The sequence below is a fragment of the Heloderma suspectum genome, chromosome 2, assembly GCF_057233095.1.
Source record: "Heloderma suspectum isolate Gila_16-S chromosome 2, 16-S_ref, whole genome shotgun sequence".
In the NCBI taxonomy this organism is placed as follows: domain Eukaryota; kingdom Metazoa; phylum Chordata; class Lepidosauria; order Squamata; family Helodermatidae; genus Heloderma; species Heloderma suspectum.
This window is the reverse complement of record NC_139459.1, coordinates 175,095,680-175,114,849: the sequence shown is the minus strand read 5'-3', so window position 1 is coordinate 175,114,849 and position 19,170 is coordinate 175,095,680. Positions and strand designations below refer to the sequence as shown.

The window sequence follows — 19,170 nt, the reverse complement described above, 5'->3', positions numbered from 1 at the left end:
ATAATACATACAACCCTCTTCCCCATGTAAATATAATATTTACCCCCCCTTACAATAATATCACAATATATAAGTTATGCTGTCCAAATAAAGTCAATAATGCAACCGGGGTAAATCAACAAAATGCATAAAAACACAATGAGGTGCTACTGAGTGGAAAGCTCTTTGCTGGTCTTCTGAAGGCCAGGAGGGAACTGACCAGGTAGGCATCCCTGAGCAGACAGTTCCGGAAAGACATGCCACTATGAGAAAGCCCTGTTTTTCCAGCCATTATCTGAGAGGGTTCACAAAGCCATTTTATATCCAAAGATCTCAAGATACAAGGGCCTGGTAGATGGAAAACCAGAGGAGGCATTTGCCCAGGTACAGAACATAGTTGCATAAGTCTGGTTCAGATGTCACGTTAAGCCAGTGTTCCCCATATGAGCCAGAGTAATAAGCCATGGTTTGTTGTTGGCTTATGACTCTGGCTTGTTTGAGGAGAGACAAATATCACTCTAAGCAAATCTGACAACACGGCTTATCATTGTATCCAAAAGCTGGCATAGAAAGGAATTTTATGGACATAAATACAGGTACAGTCTCTCTCTCTCTCTCTCTCTCTCTCTCTCTCTCTCTCTCTCTCTCTCTCACACACACACACACACACACACACACACACACTGAGTTCAAGCAAAGAACAAGAACAGAAAAATATAACCCATTGTCACAAAAGATATATCTAGTAAGATTCAGGGACTGTTATGTCGCTGCAACCTTGAGGTGAAGGGTCTTCTTGAGGGCAGTATGAACCTCCCGGTTCCGAAGGCTATAGACCATTGGATTGAGGAGTGGAGTTACCACACAATAGCTCACAGAGACCAGTCGGTCCCTGTCTGGGTTATAGCTTGACTTTGGTCTAAGATATATGAAGGAAGCACAGCCAAAGTGGACGACCACCACAGTAAGATGAGCCCCACATGTGGAGAGGGCTCTCCGGTGCCCCCCAGGGGTTGAAACCCTCAGCACAGCTTTCAGAATATACATGTATGAGAGCAGGAGCAGGAATAACGGGAGGCCTAGAACAAACAGACCGAGGAGAAGCAAGGCCACCTCGCTGTGGTGAGTATCTGCACAGGCCAGTTCCAGGAGAGGTGGGATGTCACAGAAGAAATGCTGGAGTCGGTTATGGCCTGGACAGAATGGAAGGTGGAAGACAGCTGTGGTCATGCCAGCACCAATGCAGAACCCACTTAAGGTGCAAACTGCTATCAACCTGATGCACGTTCTTCTACCCATTCTTGTCACATAGCGCAGTAGGTCACAGATTGCCACTGAGCGGTCATAGCCCATGGCTGCCAAGAGGAAGCAATTTGTGGAAGCCATAGAAGACGCAAAAAACATCTGAGTCACACAGCCAGGGAAGGAGATGGAAGAGATGCCATCAGGGGAAGCCAAACCCATTAATGCCTTGGGCACCACAGCTAAGCTTATGAAGGTCTCTGAGAGGGCCAAAGTACACAGGAAAATGTACGTTGGTGTCTGAAGATGGCTATCCTTCCACACTGCCAAGCCCAACAGACAGTTTCCAGACAAGGTGAGGAGGTAAAGGAAGAGGAAGACGGCCAGTATGATGAAACACAGCTCCGGCATGTCAGACAGGCCAATCAGCAGGAACTCAGATGGCCTTGTTTGGTTGTCCTTAGCATCATTGGCTGTAAAATTAGGGTGGAGATTTGTGATTAATGGCAAGGCTCTCTCCAGGGACCTGGAATTGTAGGAACAGGAAAGCAACCAGTTTGGGAGATAACTGTTGTCCAGCCCCTGGTCCTTGAGAAATGTTGTCTTCAGTGGTTACTGCCATTCTAGACAGTCCCAGCTCCTTATCTGTTGACCCTTGCACCACTACACAGTGTTTCATGACTGGGGATTGGATTCACACACAACGCTCCCCTAGTCAGGTCAACACCAGCACTGGGTACTGATGTCTTGGAAAGCCCAAGGAGAAGATTGCCAGTGTCCTGTTCCTGGCTTATTTTTAGCTTGTGTGTGTGTGTTTGCATAAACCTACCCCCATATAACAGGGGAACATGGGAATCTTGACTTCTTGGTGCTATTCCAAAAGGGGAGGTGAAACTACTGAGAAGAGTAACAAAGCTGTGACTCCTGGTTCTTTCAGTCCTCAGAGCGTGGTTCTGACCGACAGAACTGTTTCTGAAGGGGTGGAGGCCAAAGCCCATAGTTCCAGTCACCCAATCCCTCCCTGCTCTGCGTTCCTAGTTCTGTGGGTCTTACCCTCCATATACCCAGAACCTCCAAAGCCAGTTTTGCGCCCACCGTTCATCACTTCCATGCCTGTGAGAGACATAAGGATGAGAGTGCTTTCATGCATGATGCTACAAATGCTCTCTCATAATACTAGAACTGAATGGTGTCATCCCATGGAGCTGGGAGATTCAGGACAGATAAAGGGAAGGACTTCCCCACACAGTGCATAGTTAAACTATGGAATTCACTTCCACAAGACATAGCGATGGCTGCCAATTTGGATGGCTTTAAAAGGGGGTTAGACAAATTCCTGGAGGAGAAGGCTATCAATGCCTACTAGTCCTGATGGCTGTGTGCTGCCTCCAGTATTAGAGCTAGTATTCCTATGTACACCATTTGCTGGGGAACATGGGCGGGAAGGTGCTATTGCACTCATGTCCTGCTTGTGGGTTTCCCATGGTCAGCCAGTTGGCCACTGTGTGAACAAAATGCTGGACTAGATGGACCCTCGGTCTGATCCAGCAGGGCTCTTCTTTTATTCTTATGCTTGTTGCAATACTTTGGCTTGAAATGAAGATACAACATGCACTGACTAAAGTGTTGCTTGAGTTACAAAGGGATCTGAGAGGCAGGTCCCGTCAAACCACCTTCTGCTGACAGTGGGTAATTCAGGCACATCCTGTGCAATTGCACCATTGGATGACTCCTGCTTCAGAGGTACAGTAGAATTACCAGCTCTTCAAGGAGTCTGCCTGTTGTATTTCTGCATGAGTTCTGAGATCAGTAATTCATACAGAAACACAGGACGGAATGGCAGATGTGGGTCCCTCCAAAACAAACATTGCTGCTAGTAGAAAGCTAGTATAGCAGGATGAGGGCTAAGCAAGAACCTTCCTCTCTGATGTGTTTGTTTTCTGCTTGTAGGATCCTTGGTACATGAGAAGTATTAAAAATGACATCCCCTCTTGCAGTCAGGGGTGATGTTGGCCATTCTGCTATTCAGCATTCCACCACCTCGTTCCACTGTACATGACCTCCCCCTTGTGTGTTAATTGTCTGTATACTACTGCCGATTTCTTATTTTTCAACAGTGCACTTCTATACATATCTGCTCAGGTCAGCCCAACTGAGTTCAGTGGGACTTACTCCCAAATTAAATGTGTATATAAGTGCAGCCTAAATTAAGTAAATCATTTTGGGTATAAAGGGGAAGAGCGCCTCCATGTTCAGTTCAGAAATTAAGAGCCCCAGCCATGATAAATTTGCTAATCTAACCATTTTGAAGTTGGATCTGGCGAAATTTGAAGTAGTGCACTGGAGCTTGCTATGTGCTGGGATGACAGCAAGCCGGTCAACTCACCTGTGAAAAGGAAGCACTACAAGCAGCGGAGAAAGCCAAGGAAAACAATGGGGTGTGTGTACTACAACGCCAGGCCATCCAGCCTCCCAGCTGTGTTCATGGCAGTTCCTAATGTGTCAGCAGAAGTGGGGAGGAAAACATTATTGTGGGGAAAACATTTCCTGACTCCGATCAGCCATTAACAAGGCACCTTACAAGGTGTGCTTTTTGGATTTAAAATGCTTCCAACTTTGTCTTGGGATCTGGGAATGGGAAGATTATTATTAAGAACAGAGGCAAGTACAAGAGACAGAAAGAGAAGGCTGAGTTTGCTGAGGGTCTGTAAGATAGGGAGGCCTGAGGAGTTTGATCTCTGCGAAGTCCAATGTGACCTGGTCCACACCGCCCAGACTAAAGTGCAGATGGGAACGTAATTATCCCACTGGCTGTCACACTTCCCAGATGTTTCAAAATAGTTCTTGGCCCAGAAAATAGATCAAGATACATTTAAAAATGCATATATTGTGAGAAAAGGCGTTAGCACACTGATATAAAATATGCTTCTAATGTGTATTTAAATACTACTCCCACACTCTCTTGACTTTTACAAAGGGTGTGAAGACACATCTCTTCAGTTCCACCTTTTAAATTGTGTCGTTGTTTTAATGTTACACGTGTGACTGTTTTTAATGTTGTTATTTTTTTATTGTTTTAAGGATGTCTTGTTTTAAATTGCTGTGTGCTGCCTTGATGGCTTTTTAGTAAGTAAGGCAATAGAGAAATGTTAATAACAAAGAATATAATATTTAAATGTGAAATTTCATGTGGAGGAAAGAAATATCACAGGTGAATGCAAAAATGGGACGGGCCTGATTTATGGGTGAACATGTGTCAGCTTGGACCAGAAATAGACTGATTCACCCATCCCTACCGTAAGGCGGAACATGTGGATCCCGCAGCCTGAGGGATCATGTTGCTAGCTCTTCTTCCCTCTTCATCAGCCAAAAGATTCCATGGGAAGTCCTGCCTTAGCATCAAAACCTTTCTGTATTCTATCTCATTTAAATTACTGGGACCATCTCTTAAAATCATTGTTCAGCATGGGTTAGGGTTAGGGTTAGGGTTAGCGTTAGGGATGATGAAATCTTGTTGTCCCCAGTCTCAGATTTCATGGTGCTGCTTGCTGATGTGCTGCTCTTGCTCAAAGGCCTTAGATCTGGGGCTAAGAATTCTCCTTGTTCCACATCCCCTTTCCCCAACATTCTGCCTGTTTTGTTATCTCCTGACTCCATTAGGGTCAGTCCATTTTTTGTTTGTGTCACCTTTGCATGCGTTCGTTCCGTTCTGTCCTGTTTCTGCATTAATCTGTGGGTTAAAAAAAAAAAAACCTGCTCAGCAATTTGTGTGGAATGCGTATTTTTGAATGGATTTTGCATTCCTTAATGCATTTTCTCTCAAGGAACGCATCTCTAGACATGTTTTATGCTAAATTCACAGTTTTAAACACATTTTTGAGCTGCGAACTGCGAAATTCAGAGACGTGAGAACATGAGGACATAAACAGAGCCCTGCTGGATCAGGCCAAGGATCCATCTAGGTCAGCATTCTGTTCATGCACTGGCCAACCAGCTTCCCATGGGAAACCCACAAGCAGGGCATGAGTGCGACAGCACCCTCCCGCCCATGTTCCCCAGCAACTTGTGAATATAGGCATACTGCCTCTGATGCTGGAGGTAGCATACAGCCATCAGGACTAGTAGCCATTGATAGCCTTCTCTTCCATGCATTTGTCTAACCCCCTTTTAAAGCCATTCAACACACAGTGACTTGAGAAATGCAACATACAACAATGTTCCAATCTGCACATTAGTCCAGAAGGTGCAGATCAGGTTACTTCATACTGGAATTCACACAGATTGAATCCCACTGCATCCCTGTTCTCAATACTTCGATGCAGCCCTCCCCCACCTGGTGCCCTGCAGATGTGTTGGTCTACAACTCCTATCATTCCCAACTAATGGCCATGCTGCCTGGGAATGATGGGAGTTGCAGTCTGACACATCTGGAGGCACTAGGTTAGAGAAGCCTGTGTCAAAGTAGTATATCTTCTTGGATGAATGTGGAGCAGGTGAGGAACTATCTGATAGGGGTTAAAGTAGTACTCACATCATATTTTCTAGGAAAGTTCTCCCTTTAGTAGCTGTATAGACAGAAATCCAACATGTGCTTTCATTTCTTACCCTATTTCTTTTATTTTTACTTGAGTGTTGCTATCACAAATTATTGTAAAGAAACTGCTTCCTCCTCCAACTATAAAACCAGGTTAGTTTCAATTAGTGGCTGATGGGGACAGGCGAAATGTCCCTAAGGAATTTTTACTAGTCTTAAAGAAAAAGTCTTTTAGGGAGCAATCCTATGGCCGCTAGTCAGCAGCTAGACGGCCATAGGATATCTGGTTTTCTGGGAACCAACCTTGGAGCCTGCACTCTGAGGTCAGTTCCCAGAGAACTGACCTCCCCTCACTTCTGCACTTCCTCCGAGGCAGTGTGGAACAGCCCTGTTCGCAGCGCTCGCAAGAGGAGCACGGAGCGGCCAAAAGGGGGTATTCCTGGAGGGTGTTCTGGGCCGGGGAGGGCAGAAAAGCCTGTACGACACATCCAATGTGTCGTACAGCAGCCTCCTCCCCCACTCTGCCCTCCCGGCCCTGCTGCTAGACAGCTGCAGTCGGCTGTCTAGCCAAAAATGCAGGGCAGGAGAAGCACGGAGGGAACGATCCCCTCCATGCTTCTCCTGCCCTCTATTGGATGGGTGGTCGCCTCCGAGTTTGGAGGCGACTGCCTATCTTAATAGGATTGCACCCTTAAGGGTGCAATATTATGCATGTTTAGACAGAGAAAAGTCCTACAACTCCCAGCATGGGAGCTGGGGCATGCTGGGAGTTGTAGGACTTTTTTCTGTCTAAAAATGCATAGAATTGCATCCTTAGATTCCCTTGAAATTGCTCAGATGTTTTGCTTGAAAAGGCACCTTCAATTCATATTCCTTGTTAAATGAAATTCTGTCCCAACTCTGTTCTTCTAAGATCAAGTAATGTACTGCTGTGCAGATGTTATTTCTCTATGTAGTACTGGGCCCTATTGCCAAGTACCATTTTTTTCTGGGTCACCTGAATACCTCTTAAGAAAATGAAATGGTGGGTTTTAAAAAAGCTTGATGGTGATGATGCTGTGTACAATGTGAAAATTGTTATTACTTGATAGCTGTAGCTTTTTCTTTCAGAAATAATTTTCATATTGCCTCTTGTTAAAAAAGATCTTACTATTTTGTATCTGAACCAAAAACAAATCTAATAAAAATAGAACATTAAAAACAAAACATGCCCATAAATTCAGTCTCCAAGAATCACCAGTGAATGCGTATTGACTGGCAGTCTTGTTACCTTACATACCTGGTTTGGTTTTGGAGAAAACTGCTCTTCCCCGGAAGTCTCCATGACTCTGAGAATACAGCTCTCGAAAGGAGATGTAGACATAGGCCATTGAGGCCTTTATTCTGGCCAGCGCCTGACTTTGTTTGCTGAAACAGGAAAAATAAGATGAGAAATAACCATGAGGTTTATTTAAAGTGCTTCTCAAGTCTGTTGGGGAAGGTGCTAGTTAGCTGCGGAATCAGATTTCCCTTGGGATCTGGCACCGGACAAGCCAGAATATACTGGAATCCAGTTTTGGTTGATCTTCGCTTCTCTTCTTGTGGATTGGGGAAGCTATTTCAAGTGGGGTGGTCTCTGAATAAAAGCTCATAATTAGATGTTTGTCCATGCAGAGGTTGGAAATGAAGGAAGGAGACTGAACTTGTATATATAATTCAAAGTCGGGAGTTAGTTGGTCATCTTTTTTGACTGCCTTCCCGTTGACCAATTCTCATGAAACACACTTCATTGGAAAGCTCTTGACACACAGATTCCATAAATAACAATGGTTTTCACTGTAATTTAGAATTGGGAGTTTATTTATGTCCATAACGCATTTTTAAAGGATTAGGCTATCTTCTACAACAATGTACTATAAAGCTTTATCTTTAACATCAAAAATGTAAAGTATAATCAAACAAACATAATTAATTGCAAATTGGAGCAAAATGACATATGAACACAAAAAAAGTATCTGTACACCTTTATAAACACATGAACAAAAAAAACATATGAACACACACAAAAGTATCTGTACACTGTTATAAACACCGGTGCAGGCCAAAGTACAATGATATGCCAGTAACATATGGCCTATAAACAAATTATGAAGGGATTAAGAGACACCTACAGTTAAAAGTCCCCTTCGTGGATCACTGCCTTGTTGTGGCGAAGGGGCTTGCGTAACTCAGTGAAGCCATAAGCTATGCCGTGCAGGGCCACCCAAGACGGACAGGTCATGGCAGAGAGTTCTGACAAAATGTGGTCCACTGGAGAAGGAAATGGCAACCCACTCCAGTATTCTTGCCAAGAAAACCCCATGGAACGTATCACAAGGCTAAAAGAGATGACGCCGGAAGATGAGCCCCTCAGGTCGGAAGGTGTCCAATATGCTACTGGGGAAGAGCAGAGGGTATTTCCAAGTAGCGCCAGAAAGAGTGAAGCGGCTGGGCCAAAGCCGAAAGGACACTCAGCTGTGGATGTGTCTGGTGGTGAAAAGAAAGTCCGATGCTGTAAAGAACAATATTGTTTAGGAACCTGGAATGTCAGATCAATGAATCAAGGTAAGCTGGAGGTGGTCAAACATGAGATGGCAAGATTGAACATCGACATCTTGGGAATCAGCGAACTCAAATGGACAGGCATGGGCGAATTTAATTCAGGTGACCATCATATCTACTATTGTGGGCAAGAATCCCTTAGAAGAAATGGAGTAGCACTCATAGTCAACAAAAGGGTGGGATAAGCAGTACTGGGGTACAATGTTAAAAATGATAGAATGATCTCAGTACGAATCCAAGGCAAACCATTCAACATCACAGTAATTCAAGTCTATGCCCCAACCACTGAGGCCGAAGAAGCTGAGGTTGATCGGTTCTATGAAGACCTACAACACCTTCTAGAACTAACACCAAAAAAAGAGGTCCTCTTCATCATAGGGGATTGGAATGCTAAAGTAGGAAGTCAAGAAATCACCGGGATAACAGGCAGGCATGGCCTTGGTGTACAAAATGAAGCAGGACAAAGGCTAATAGAGTTTTGCCAAGAGAACATGCTGATCATAGCAAACACTCTTTTCCAACAGCACAAGAGGCGACTCTACACATGGACATCACCAGATGGTCAATATCGAAATCAGATTGATTATGTCCTTTGCAGCCAAAGATGGAGAAGCTCCATACAGTCAGTAAAAACAAGACCTGGAGCTGACTGTGGCTCAGATCATGAGCTGCTTCTTGCAAAATTTCGGCTTAAATTGAAGAACGTCGGGGAAACCACTAAACCGTTCAGGTATGACCTCAATCATATCCCTGATGAATATACAGTGGAGGTGAGGAATAGATTTCAGGGATTAGACCTGATAGACAGAGTGCCTGAGGAACTATGGACGGAGGTCCGTAACATTGTTCAGGAGGCAGCAACGAAATCCATCCCAAAGAAAAACAAATGCAAGAAAGCCAAGTGGCTGTCTGATGAGGCTTTACAAGTAGCTCACGAAAGAAGGGAAGCGAAAAGCAAGGGAGAAAGGGGAAGATATACCCAACTGAATGCAGAGTTCCAGAGAATAGCAAGGAGAGACAAGAAGGCCTTCTTAAATGAACAATGCAAAGAAATCGAGGAAAACAACAGAATGGGAAAGACTAGAGATCTCTTCAAGAAAATTGGAGATCTCAAGGGAACGTTTTGTGCAAAGACGGGCATGATAAAGGACAAAGAGGGCAGGGACCTAACAGAAGCAATTGAGATTAAGAAGAGGTGGCAAGAATACACAGAAGAACTATACAGGAAAGATCTGAATGTCCCTGATAGCCATGATAGTGCGATCACTGAACTTGAGCCAGACATCCTAGAGAGTGAAGTCAAGTGGGCCTTAGGAAGCACTAGTAACAACAAAGCTAGCGGAGATGACAGTATTCCAGCCGAGCTATTTAAAATCCTAAAAGATGATGCTGTTAAAGTGCTGCATTCAATATGCCAACAAATCTGGAACACTCAACAGTGGCCACGAGACTGGAAAAGGTCAGTTTACATTCCAATTCCAAAGAAGGGCAACGCCAAAGAGTGTTCAAACTACTGTACAATTGTGCTCATTTCACATGCCAGCAAGGTGATGCTCAAAATCCTACAAGCTAGGCTTCAGCAGTATGCGAACCGAGAACTACCGGAAGTACAAGCTGGGTTTCGAAGAGGCAGAGGAACTAGAGATCAAATCGCCAACATTCGCTGCATCATGGAGAAAGCAAGAGAATTCCAGAAAAACGTCTATTTCTGCTTCATTGACTACGCTAAAGCCTTTGATTGTGTGGATCACAACAAACTGTGGCAAATTCTTAAAGTGATGGGAGTACCAGACCACCTTACCTGTCTCCTGAGAAACCTGTACGAGGGTCAAGAAGCAACAGTCAGAACCAGACATGGAACAACCGATTGGTTCAAAATTGGGAAAGGAGTACGACAAGGCTGCATATTGTCACCCTGCTTATTTAACTTATATGCAGAGTACATCATGAGAAATGCCGGGTTGGATGAATCAGAGGTCGGAATTAAGATTGCTGGGAGAATTATCAACAACCTCCGATATGCAGACGATACCACCCTAATGGCAGAAAGCGAAGAGGATCTCAAGAGCCTCTTGTTGAGGGTGAAAGAGGAGAGTGCAAAAGCTGGTTTGAAACTCAACATTAAAAAAACTAAGATCATGGCATCTGGCCCCATCACTTCCTGGCATATAGAAGGGGAAGAAATGGAAGCAGTGACAGATTTTACTTTCTTGGGCTCCAAGATCACCGCAGACGGTGACTGTAGCCATGAAATTAAAAGACGCTTGCTCCTTGGGAGGAAAGCTATGGCCAACCTAGACAGCATAGTAAGAAGCAGAGACATCACCTTGCCGACAAAGGTCCGTCTAATCAAAGCTATGGTTTTCCCAGTAGTAATGTATGGCTGTGAGAGCTGGACTATAAGGAAGGCTGAGCGCCGAAGAATTGATGCTTTCGAACTGTGGTGCTGGAGAAGACTCTTACGAGTCCCCTGGACTGCAAGGAGGTCAAATCAGTCCATCCTAAAGGAAATCAACCCTGAGTGCTCATTGGAAGGACAGATAATGAAGCTGAAGCTCCAATATTTTGGCCACCTAATGTGAAGAGAAAACTCCCTGGAAAAGACCCTGATGCTGGGAAAGACTGAAGGCAAAAGGAGAAGGGGACGGCAGAGGATGAGATGGCTAGATAGCATCAGCGATGCAATGAATATGAACTTGAGCACGCTCCGGGAGAGAGCGCAGGACAGGAAGGCCTGGCGTGCTATGGTCCATGGGGTCACGAAGAGTCGGACACGACTGAACGACTGAACAACAACAACAGTTAAAAGTAACCCAGTCAAAGTTTAGTTATTGTTCAGTAAGGAAGTATCTAGCAGTTAAATCTAACAACATGACATTTAAAAGTCTCTGTACACCATTATAAACACAGGTAAAGGCCAAAGTACAATGATATGCAGGTAACATATGGCCTGTAACAAATCATGAAGGGATTAAGAGACACCTACAGTTAAAAATAACGCAGTCAAAGTTTACACCAAGTTTAGGGAAGTTTTGTAATGATAAAAGATGTAACATTTTGAAAGTTTCAGTAAACACAGTTGGTTAAACCTCTTGTTAGATTTGATTTTTCTCCATGAACTGTATTCACAGGGAACCAACTAGTAAAAATAAAAACAAAAACATGATTCAGTCATGTTGCTCCTGCATCACATACTTTGGCCCTAAAGCAATGGTTTTGTTCCAGGGATGGGCAGGATTCTTTGGAATTGATCAGGATTTCTGCAATGAGAAGATCAGTAATCGTGGACAAGCATCCCTGAAGGACAGTTTACCTGCCATTACTAGGGTGGCTGGGTGTCTTTACTGAAGACAGTCCACTATTTGAAGCGCTGACAGAGGTCAGTCCTTTCCTTGAAGCTGTCTTCTCTTTGCTGGCAGTCCAGTCCAAGTCTAGTTTAAAGTCCAAGAGCCATAAGAAGGGATGACAGGACAGGAGGGACTTTGAAGTTAGACATCAAGAGTTAGCACCTGGATAGCAGACTGAGCAGGCACACAGGTCGCCTGGTCAGTCTCCCTCACTATGGTAAGAAGTATTGTCTTTCTATTTAAATTATGATTATGATTCTAAATTTGCATCTATGCGTATACATTAGCATATGCAAACGTTCTGCAATTTGGTATCCTCTTTTGTCCTCTTTTTGGGTGATGCTTTTCCTCTTTTTTGACAATGCATAAGTGACACCCTAACCGTTGCCAGCTTTCAGAAATGCACAACTGCAAGACAATGTTGGGTGTGATCTAGGCTTCATAAGAAAAGTTTGGAGAAGTGAAGAGGCAGCAAAGACCATTATCAGGGAAGCAATGATTTAATCCAGGTTTTCCCAACCTGGTGCCTTCCAGATGTGTTGGACTACAGTTCCCATCATTCCCGGACAACATGGTCAATGACATCTGGAGGGCACCAGTTTGGGAAAAGCTAGTTTAACCCATGTGATAGGGCCATACAGTGAATGAAAACTAGGGGAGTAAATTGGGTAATGAGAAATATTTGGGGGCAGCTCCCTACCCCTCAGAGTTATCCATGCTTAGGATCACATTCTCAGGGGAGAATGACATTTCCTACTGGCAAATGGTGTGTTTTCTAAAAATCTATGTGCCAGTTAATGCAAATGCAGTGGCGGGGGGATTTGTAAGGACTAATCATTGGGCACAGTGGGTGAATGAGTCAGCATGCTTAATCTACCTCATTAATCTAGTATGGAATCTATAGAGAATGTACAGATTTTTCCCTTAATAGCCCAGTCATTTTTTCTCCAGTTGTCTTCTTCCTGTCTCACAGACCACCCTTCCACCCTTTAAGGTGGCCTAAAAATAATTTAGATGGATTGATAGATAGATGATAAACCACTGAAGGAGAAAAAGTAAACCCACATACACATACAGCCACCAAACACCAACAGGCAGAGGTGTGCATATGCTGTACAAGAGTGCAGGTATGCAAATACTTGTATGTCTGTTGGGTTTTTCAAGAGGCCAGGAATGGTGTATGATTAGGGTTCCCAACTGTGTAGAACAGGACCAGCTCCAAGATCCTAGGTTGGAGGGGGATCTCAGGGGATGGCATGTGGTCTTACCTCTGGTAGGGCACTGTTCTCTCATGTCCTGGCCCCCTTTCTCTGGCATTTCTCTGTGATCCATCTAGCACCTTTATTCCCAACATTTTGCTGCCACCCACAGTGGCAGTGACACAACTGCAAGTACTGGAGCATGGCCACTGGCTATGCTCAGGTTTCCTTTTAACATAATAGGGTGGCAAAGTGTCCTACTTGACACAGGACAGTCCTCTATTTGAAGGTTTCTTTTACTTTAAACCAGACTTGGACTGGACAGCCCATTAAATAGAGGACGCCTTCAAATAGAGGACTGTCCTCTGACAGCTCTCCAAAATAGAGGACTATCCTCTGTAAAGTAGGACACTTGGCCACCTAGGGCCCAGCATTGGCCTGACAATACTGATGTTGACCCTGATGTGGAAGTTAGGGATGCACGGATTGTGTAAAATCCATTCCCTCTGTGTTTCGTGGATTGTTGGGTGCCTTTCCTTCCATCATCAGTTCTTTTTAGTTTCTGAATTTGTGCAAATATGCACGTGCAAAAATTCACACATTCTCCCCTCAAAATGTGCAAATTCCCGAATTAATGTTGTTTAAACTCCTGATGAAAGAGGACAGAGGCCTCCTGATTTGGCAGCCATATGTGGAACTGTTGGATTAACCATTCTTATTATTTCCCCCTTTTGCTTTCCTTTGAATATTATTTTGTCTGTCGGTTTTTTGTTTGTTTGTTTGTTTGTTTTTCCTCAGTTGGTCCTGAGGTAGGATCACTCAAGTGGTTATGGGAGGGTGGGGGGTGGGAGGGTTGGTAGGGAAAAAGGACTGTAAGAAAAAGAAACGAAAATTCATGCAACGATGTCTGGGGTTTGGGAATGTTTATTCATGTTTAATCAGTACAAAGACACGGACTAGCAGTCCCTGTTGATTTCTCAATGTATTGTTCTTTTATGATATAAAACTAAAAACCAATACAGAATTATTAAGAAAAATGTGGAAATTCCCTCAAAATGTGCATTTTCATGCTTTAGCCTATGGGGGAAATGCACATTTTTGGCAGGGGGGGGGGTTGCATATTTTTCTATGATGAAATTTGTGCAAAATGGGTTAGAAAAACGGGCTGCGAGTCTATGGAATCCGCCCGAGAGGGGAGAAGCAGGTCCACTGTGGAATCCATGGGTCGGATTCATAAAAATCTGAACTTATTTGGTTCTGCTGGGGATTTCTCCGACATCCCTAGTGGGAGACCCTATGCATGTACCACTTTACATGCGTAGAATGTGCACTTCATGTCAGAACTGGTAGGAGAACCACATGCAGAGTACCTGCTTGCTCAGTCTAGGAACAGAGATGTCGAAAGCTGTGTCTGTACCTAGGAACATAGGAAGCTGCCCCATACGGCATCAAACCATTGGTCCGTCTAGCTCAGCGGGCAGCATCCAGTACTTCAGCTCGTTCCATTGTGCTAGCGGGACCCACTGCTAGTGTGACAGGGAGTTAGGTGGCACACGTGGAGTACATTTGGACTTATTTAAATGTATTCAGTTAATAGATTGATTACAAGGGAAATTATTAATCATCAAAGAACTGGTTATTGGTTGATGGTCATAAACTTTTTCTTTCCAGAGGGGTAGCAGTGTTAGTCTGCTGCAGCAAAAACAACAAGTCTTGAAAGCTTACACCAGAATAAATGTGTTGTTAACTTTTGTATTGAAGGGTGGAGAAATGACTGGGAAGGGGTGAGCGTGAGTTTAGATTCTGCCTTCTGTCAGTGAATCAAGGAAGGTGCACACTGGGAAGCAGGAGAATAGCAGAGCCTTCCTCTGGCAATTGTGTATATGACTGTCTTAAGCCTGGGGCCTGTTCCAGCCAGGACCCACACTAAACAGATTCCAAGGTACCAAGGTGACTCATGCCTATTTGTGTGAAAGAATTATATAGTTTATTGATAGAAAATGGATGCAGATAATAAAATCAAAGAAAAGCTTACACACGCCCCTCAACTGGTAGATCACAATCCCCTCAATTGGCGTTGCACTGGTTGCCTGGATGCAACGGGCACTGTCCCAGTGGGGCTGTTTACCTGAGGAGGAGGTGCACCTTCCCCATCTCAGGCAGAGGAGAACAGGTAACAGGCCAAGCTGCCCAGGATTTTACAGGGCTCGTCTCACCTAGATTCAGACTGCCACAACACACACACACCTCCCTCCCTTCACCAACGAGGAGAAAGGGGTGGTGGTGGTGGTGGTGGGGCTTTCTTTCTTGGCAGGAAAGACAGTTTCTCACAGCAAAGAAAGGAGCATTCTTATCATAAGGAAAGTACGGACTGTGCAAGACAGCTACTCTGCATTAACAAGCTGTTCTTAGGAGCAAAAAGAACTGAATTCGCTATAGAGCTATGAGAACCAACTCTAACTTAACAGTTGCCAGCTGCTCTACCAAATAAGAATACATATGCCACTCGACACTGCATATGACTCTGTAAGTTCACACCCGACTCCTCACCATTCTTCTGAAACCAAATCCAATACAATGACTCCCTAGGTAAGCCCTAGACAGCCATGGATCCAGGCCATACTATCCTGTTTTGAAAGGTTTACTATTTACTTCTGTTTTTAAAGTCTTGCATTACAAGCTCATACTGCGCAACTCCTAGCTGTTGAAGCAATTTATAAATCAAAACTATCATTCTTATTCAATGCTTCTTAAGAGCTGCTTGGTGTGTGTGTGTGTGTGTGTGTGTGTATGAGAAATCATCCATATATACATATTCTAATTTCTAAATAAATTTCTAAATAAAGAGAGTGGAACAACCAGCAGAGATCCATAAAAATGAAGGCAAAAAACCACAGACAAATCAGTATCAGTCTCCTTCCAATGAACCCAAGGTGGTCTCCCCCAGTTACAATCTCAACAAAAATAATCTAGTGTTCAAGTAAATAAACATAAACAATAGAAACAGAGGTCCCAATGCCAGCAGCAAATGTATAGGAAGGTTGTGGGAGTATTATGATGCAACCTTGAAACCAAGGGTCTTCTTGAGGGTAGAGTGAACCTCCTGGTTCCGAAGGCTGTAGACCACTTGGTCGAAGAGCGGCATAACAACAGAATAGCTCACCAAGATCAGTCAGTCCCTTTCCAGATTATAGCTGGATTTTGTCCTGAGATCCCTGAAGGAACCACAGCCAAAGTGGATGACCACCACAGTAAGATGAGCCCCACAAGTGGAGAAGGCTCTCTAGTGCCCTGCAGGGGCTGAAAATTTCAGCACAGCTTCCAGGATATACATGTACGAGAGGAGCATTAGGAATAAAGGCAAGCCCAGGACTAATAAACTAAAGAGAAGCAAGGCCACCTCGCTATGGTCAGTATCTGCACAGCCCAGTTCCAGGAGAGGAGGGATGTTGCAGAAGACATGCTGAAGATGGTCATGGCCTGAACACAAGGGAAGGTGGAAGACAGCTGTGGTCATGCCACTAGCACCAAGGAACCCAATTAAGGTGCAAACTGCTGTCAACCAGATGCACGTTCTTCCACCCATTTGTGTCACATAGTGCAGTGGGCCATGGACAGCTACTGAGCGGTCATAGCCCATGGCTGCCAAGAGGAAGCAATTTGTGGAAGCCAAAGCAGCCAGAAAGAACTTCTGAGCCACACAGCCAGGGAAGGAGATGGAAGAGATGCCATCAGGGGTTTCTAAGCCTCTTCATGTCTTGGGTACCACAGCTAAGCTTATGAAAGTCTCTGAGAGGGCCAAAGTACACAGGAAAATGTACATTGGTGTCTGAAGATGGCTATCCTTCCACACTGCCAAGCCCAACAGACAGTTTCCAGACAAGGTGAGGAGGTAAAGGAAGAGGAAGACGGCCAGTATGATGAAACACAGCTCTGGCATGTCAGACAGGCCAATCAGCAGGAACTCAGATGGCCTTATTTGGTTGTCCTTAGCATCATTGGCTGTAAAATTAGGGTGGAGATTTGTGATTAATGGCAAGGCTCTCTCCAGGGACCTGGAATTGTAGGAACAGGAAAGCAACCAGTTTGGGAGATAACTGTTGTCCAGCCCCTGGTTCTTGGGAAATGTTGTCTTCAGTGGTTACTGCCATTCTAGACAGTCCCAGCTCCTTATCTGTTGACCCTTGCACCACTACACAGTGTTTCATGACTGGGGATTGGATTCACACACAATGCTCCCCCAGTCAGGTCAAGGAGTAGATTGCCAGACAAGGAACACAAGTAAAGGTACACTGGCGTCTGTAGATGGGGATCCTTCCACACCGCCAAGTGCAACAGGATGTTGCCAGACAAGGTGAGGAGGTAAGGAAGAGGAAGATGGCCAGCAGGGTGAACTGCATTTCAGGCATGCTGGATAGACCAAGCGGCAGGAACCCGGACCGCTTTGTCTAGTTCTCCTGGGCATCATTAGCTGTAAAGTTGGTGAGGAGACTTGGGATCAGTGAGAGGCCATTCTTCGATGGTCTGGAACCATGGGTACAGGAAAGCGACCAACGTGGGAGAGGAGTGTTGTCCAGCCCCTGGCTGTTAGAAGTGGGTAACTTCTGCTGCCGGAGAAGTGTTTTCTCTGGCAGCAGAAGTTACCCACTGTTTCTGAAGTGCCATGCAGTGGCAGCTGCCTACATTGACCAAATGTTCCTTGGATTTAAACATGACCCTCTTCCACCTGAGAACATGAAAACAGCTCAGTGGAGGAAGGGGTTTTAAGGCAACCCAAATGGCAGCACATCATTACTTCTGAAAAATTTGCATGATCTGATGACCACAAATTGCCTATGGAGAAATAAAAAATGACTGACCGTGATCTGTGTGAGTTAGTGCTGGCTTGCAATACTAAGAATCGGAACAATTTGGATGCCAGAAAGCTACTTTGGTCTTGGAATGGCCTGTAGGATTTTCTTTTTTGCATGCCCCGTGAAGGTAGATTCTCTTGCCAGATCAAAAGCTTCTTGTGAAACTGCCCTCAGTTTCAAAAGCATTTTGCCATTGTGTAGCTTTGAGGGGGGAGATATTATTTGAGAAACACAAGTCCTTATGGGCAGGGGTGGGCAGACATCAGGCTGCAGGGTTCTACTTTCCAAAGTCCATCTCAGTGTAATAACTTTGTCTGGCCAAACAAAAGGTCACCAAAACTTTGAACGCTTTTGAGATCTCCAGAAGTAAACCTTGCCTGATGATGAGATGTGGAGATCTCAAAAGCTTACACATTTTTGTAATTTTTTGGTTGGTCTAATAAAGGTATTACATTAATATCAATGTTAGATTTTCTTTCCTTGTGGCCAACAGGGCAGCCTGACATTCTGTGCAACTCAGTGCAAACTGTTAGAGTTGCACTGTATAGGACAGTATCTTTCCCCCAAGCTGGGCTGATAGAAGCTACTTTTTCAGGGGTGGGAGAGCCATTTTGATCAGAACAAAATGCTGCTGAGAACAATGGTTAAGTGTGTCTTCCCTCTAGCATTGCTGCTCTTTTCAAAATGAGTCTTCTCCCCACTCCCCTTATCCATGTCTGCTTTTAAAAAGAAAAAAAATCCAAGCTCATCATGTCTGGTTCGGCCCTTAGAACAGCAGTGGTCAGAAGGTAAATCTCCAGATGTTTTGGACTTCAGCTCCCAGACGCCCTTGCCAGAATGGCTAATGGTCAAGAATGCTGGGAGCTGAAGTCCAAAACATCTAGAGATCTACGTTCTACCCACTACTGCTTAATACTGGAGAACCTAGCACATCAGACAGATGTATTATCTCTCTTTTTCAGCAATTTTCTGCTTTGACTTGAACATATGTAGTGTTCAGACATCCTCCTGACTACCAGCCTTCTGTCTCCATGAAGCTGGTACAACAGAGTCAAGAATCCAACCAGCGTTCAGCCCTTATGAGAAGCAATGCTTAGGGTCCTTCCCATGTAAATCCCAGACATTCTGTTTCCCAGAGTCACCTGTTACGAAACACCCCCAAATCCTGCTGTTCTGGGAAGATAAGGCCTGTATCTGAAAGGGGACTAGGGCTTTTTGGTCTTGGAGAAGAGCAGAAAAGCAGGTTCCACAGGATATTGAGGCTTTGCACATCCCAAATGGAGCTACAGATTTCCTGCATACAACTTTCTGGGCAGCCACTGTGCTCTGATTGCCTTAATTGATGTCAACAGTTGTAATTTCAGATCATGCCTCAGGGCGACAACCACAGAAGCCCCACCACGAAATATTTTACACTGATTTCCAACCTTGTTTAA

General features: G+C 44.5%; 2 protein-coding genes across 2 annotated transcripts; both read right to left on the bottom strand.

The window, feature by feature from the left end:
* Positions 1-741: 741 nt before the first annotated feature.
* LOC146353354 (olfactory receptor 10Z1-like) lies at positions 742-16,026 on the bottom strand. Its single transcript, XM_084829719.1, has 5 exons — positions 15,946-16,026; positions 15,010-15,035; positions 7,035-7,162; positions 2,275-2,334; positions 742-1,694 (listed from the first exon to the last, which is right to left on the bottom strand). Exons 1-5 carry the CDS (start codon positions 16,024-16,026, stop codon positions 742-744), a joined length of 1,248 nt encoding a protein of 415 aa, XP_084685845.1.
* Positions 16,027-16,164: 138 nt separating this feature from the next.
* Positions 16,165-16,521, bottom strand: LOC146353353 (olfactory receptor 10Z1-like). Its single transcript, XM_084829718.1, has one exon. It carries the CDS (start codon positions 16,519-16,521, stop codon positions 16,165-16,167), a length of 357 nt encoding a protein of 118 aa, XP_084685844.1.
* Between the last annotated feature and the right edge of the window lie 2,649 nt (positions 16,522-19,170).

Excerpts from the sequence above, each read along its gene's own strand:
- LOC146353354 (XM_084829719.1), bottom strand. The coding sequence starts at position 16,026 with ATGCCGCTCTTCGACCAAGTGGTCTACAGCCTTCGGAACCAGGAGGTT. Across the intron at positions 15,036-15,945 it reads AGAAGACCCTTGGTTTCAAG|ATGGGGAAGGTGCACCTCCT; the intron begins GTTGCATCATAA and ends CCTCTGCCTGAG. Across the intron at positions 2,335-7,034 it reads TTTCTCCAAAACCAAACCAG|GCATGGAAGTGATGAACGGT; the intron begins GTATGTAAGGTA and ends TGTCTCTCACAG.
- LOC146353353 (XM_084829718.1), bottom strand. The coding sequence starts at position 16,521 with ATGGGCTATGACCGCTCAGTAGCTGTCCATGGCCCACTGCACTATGTG.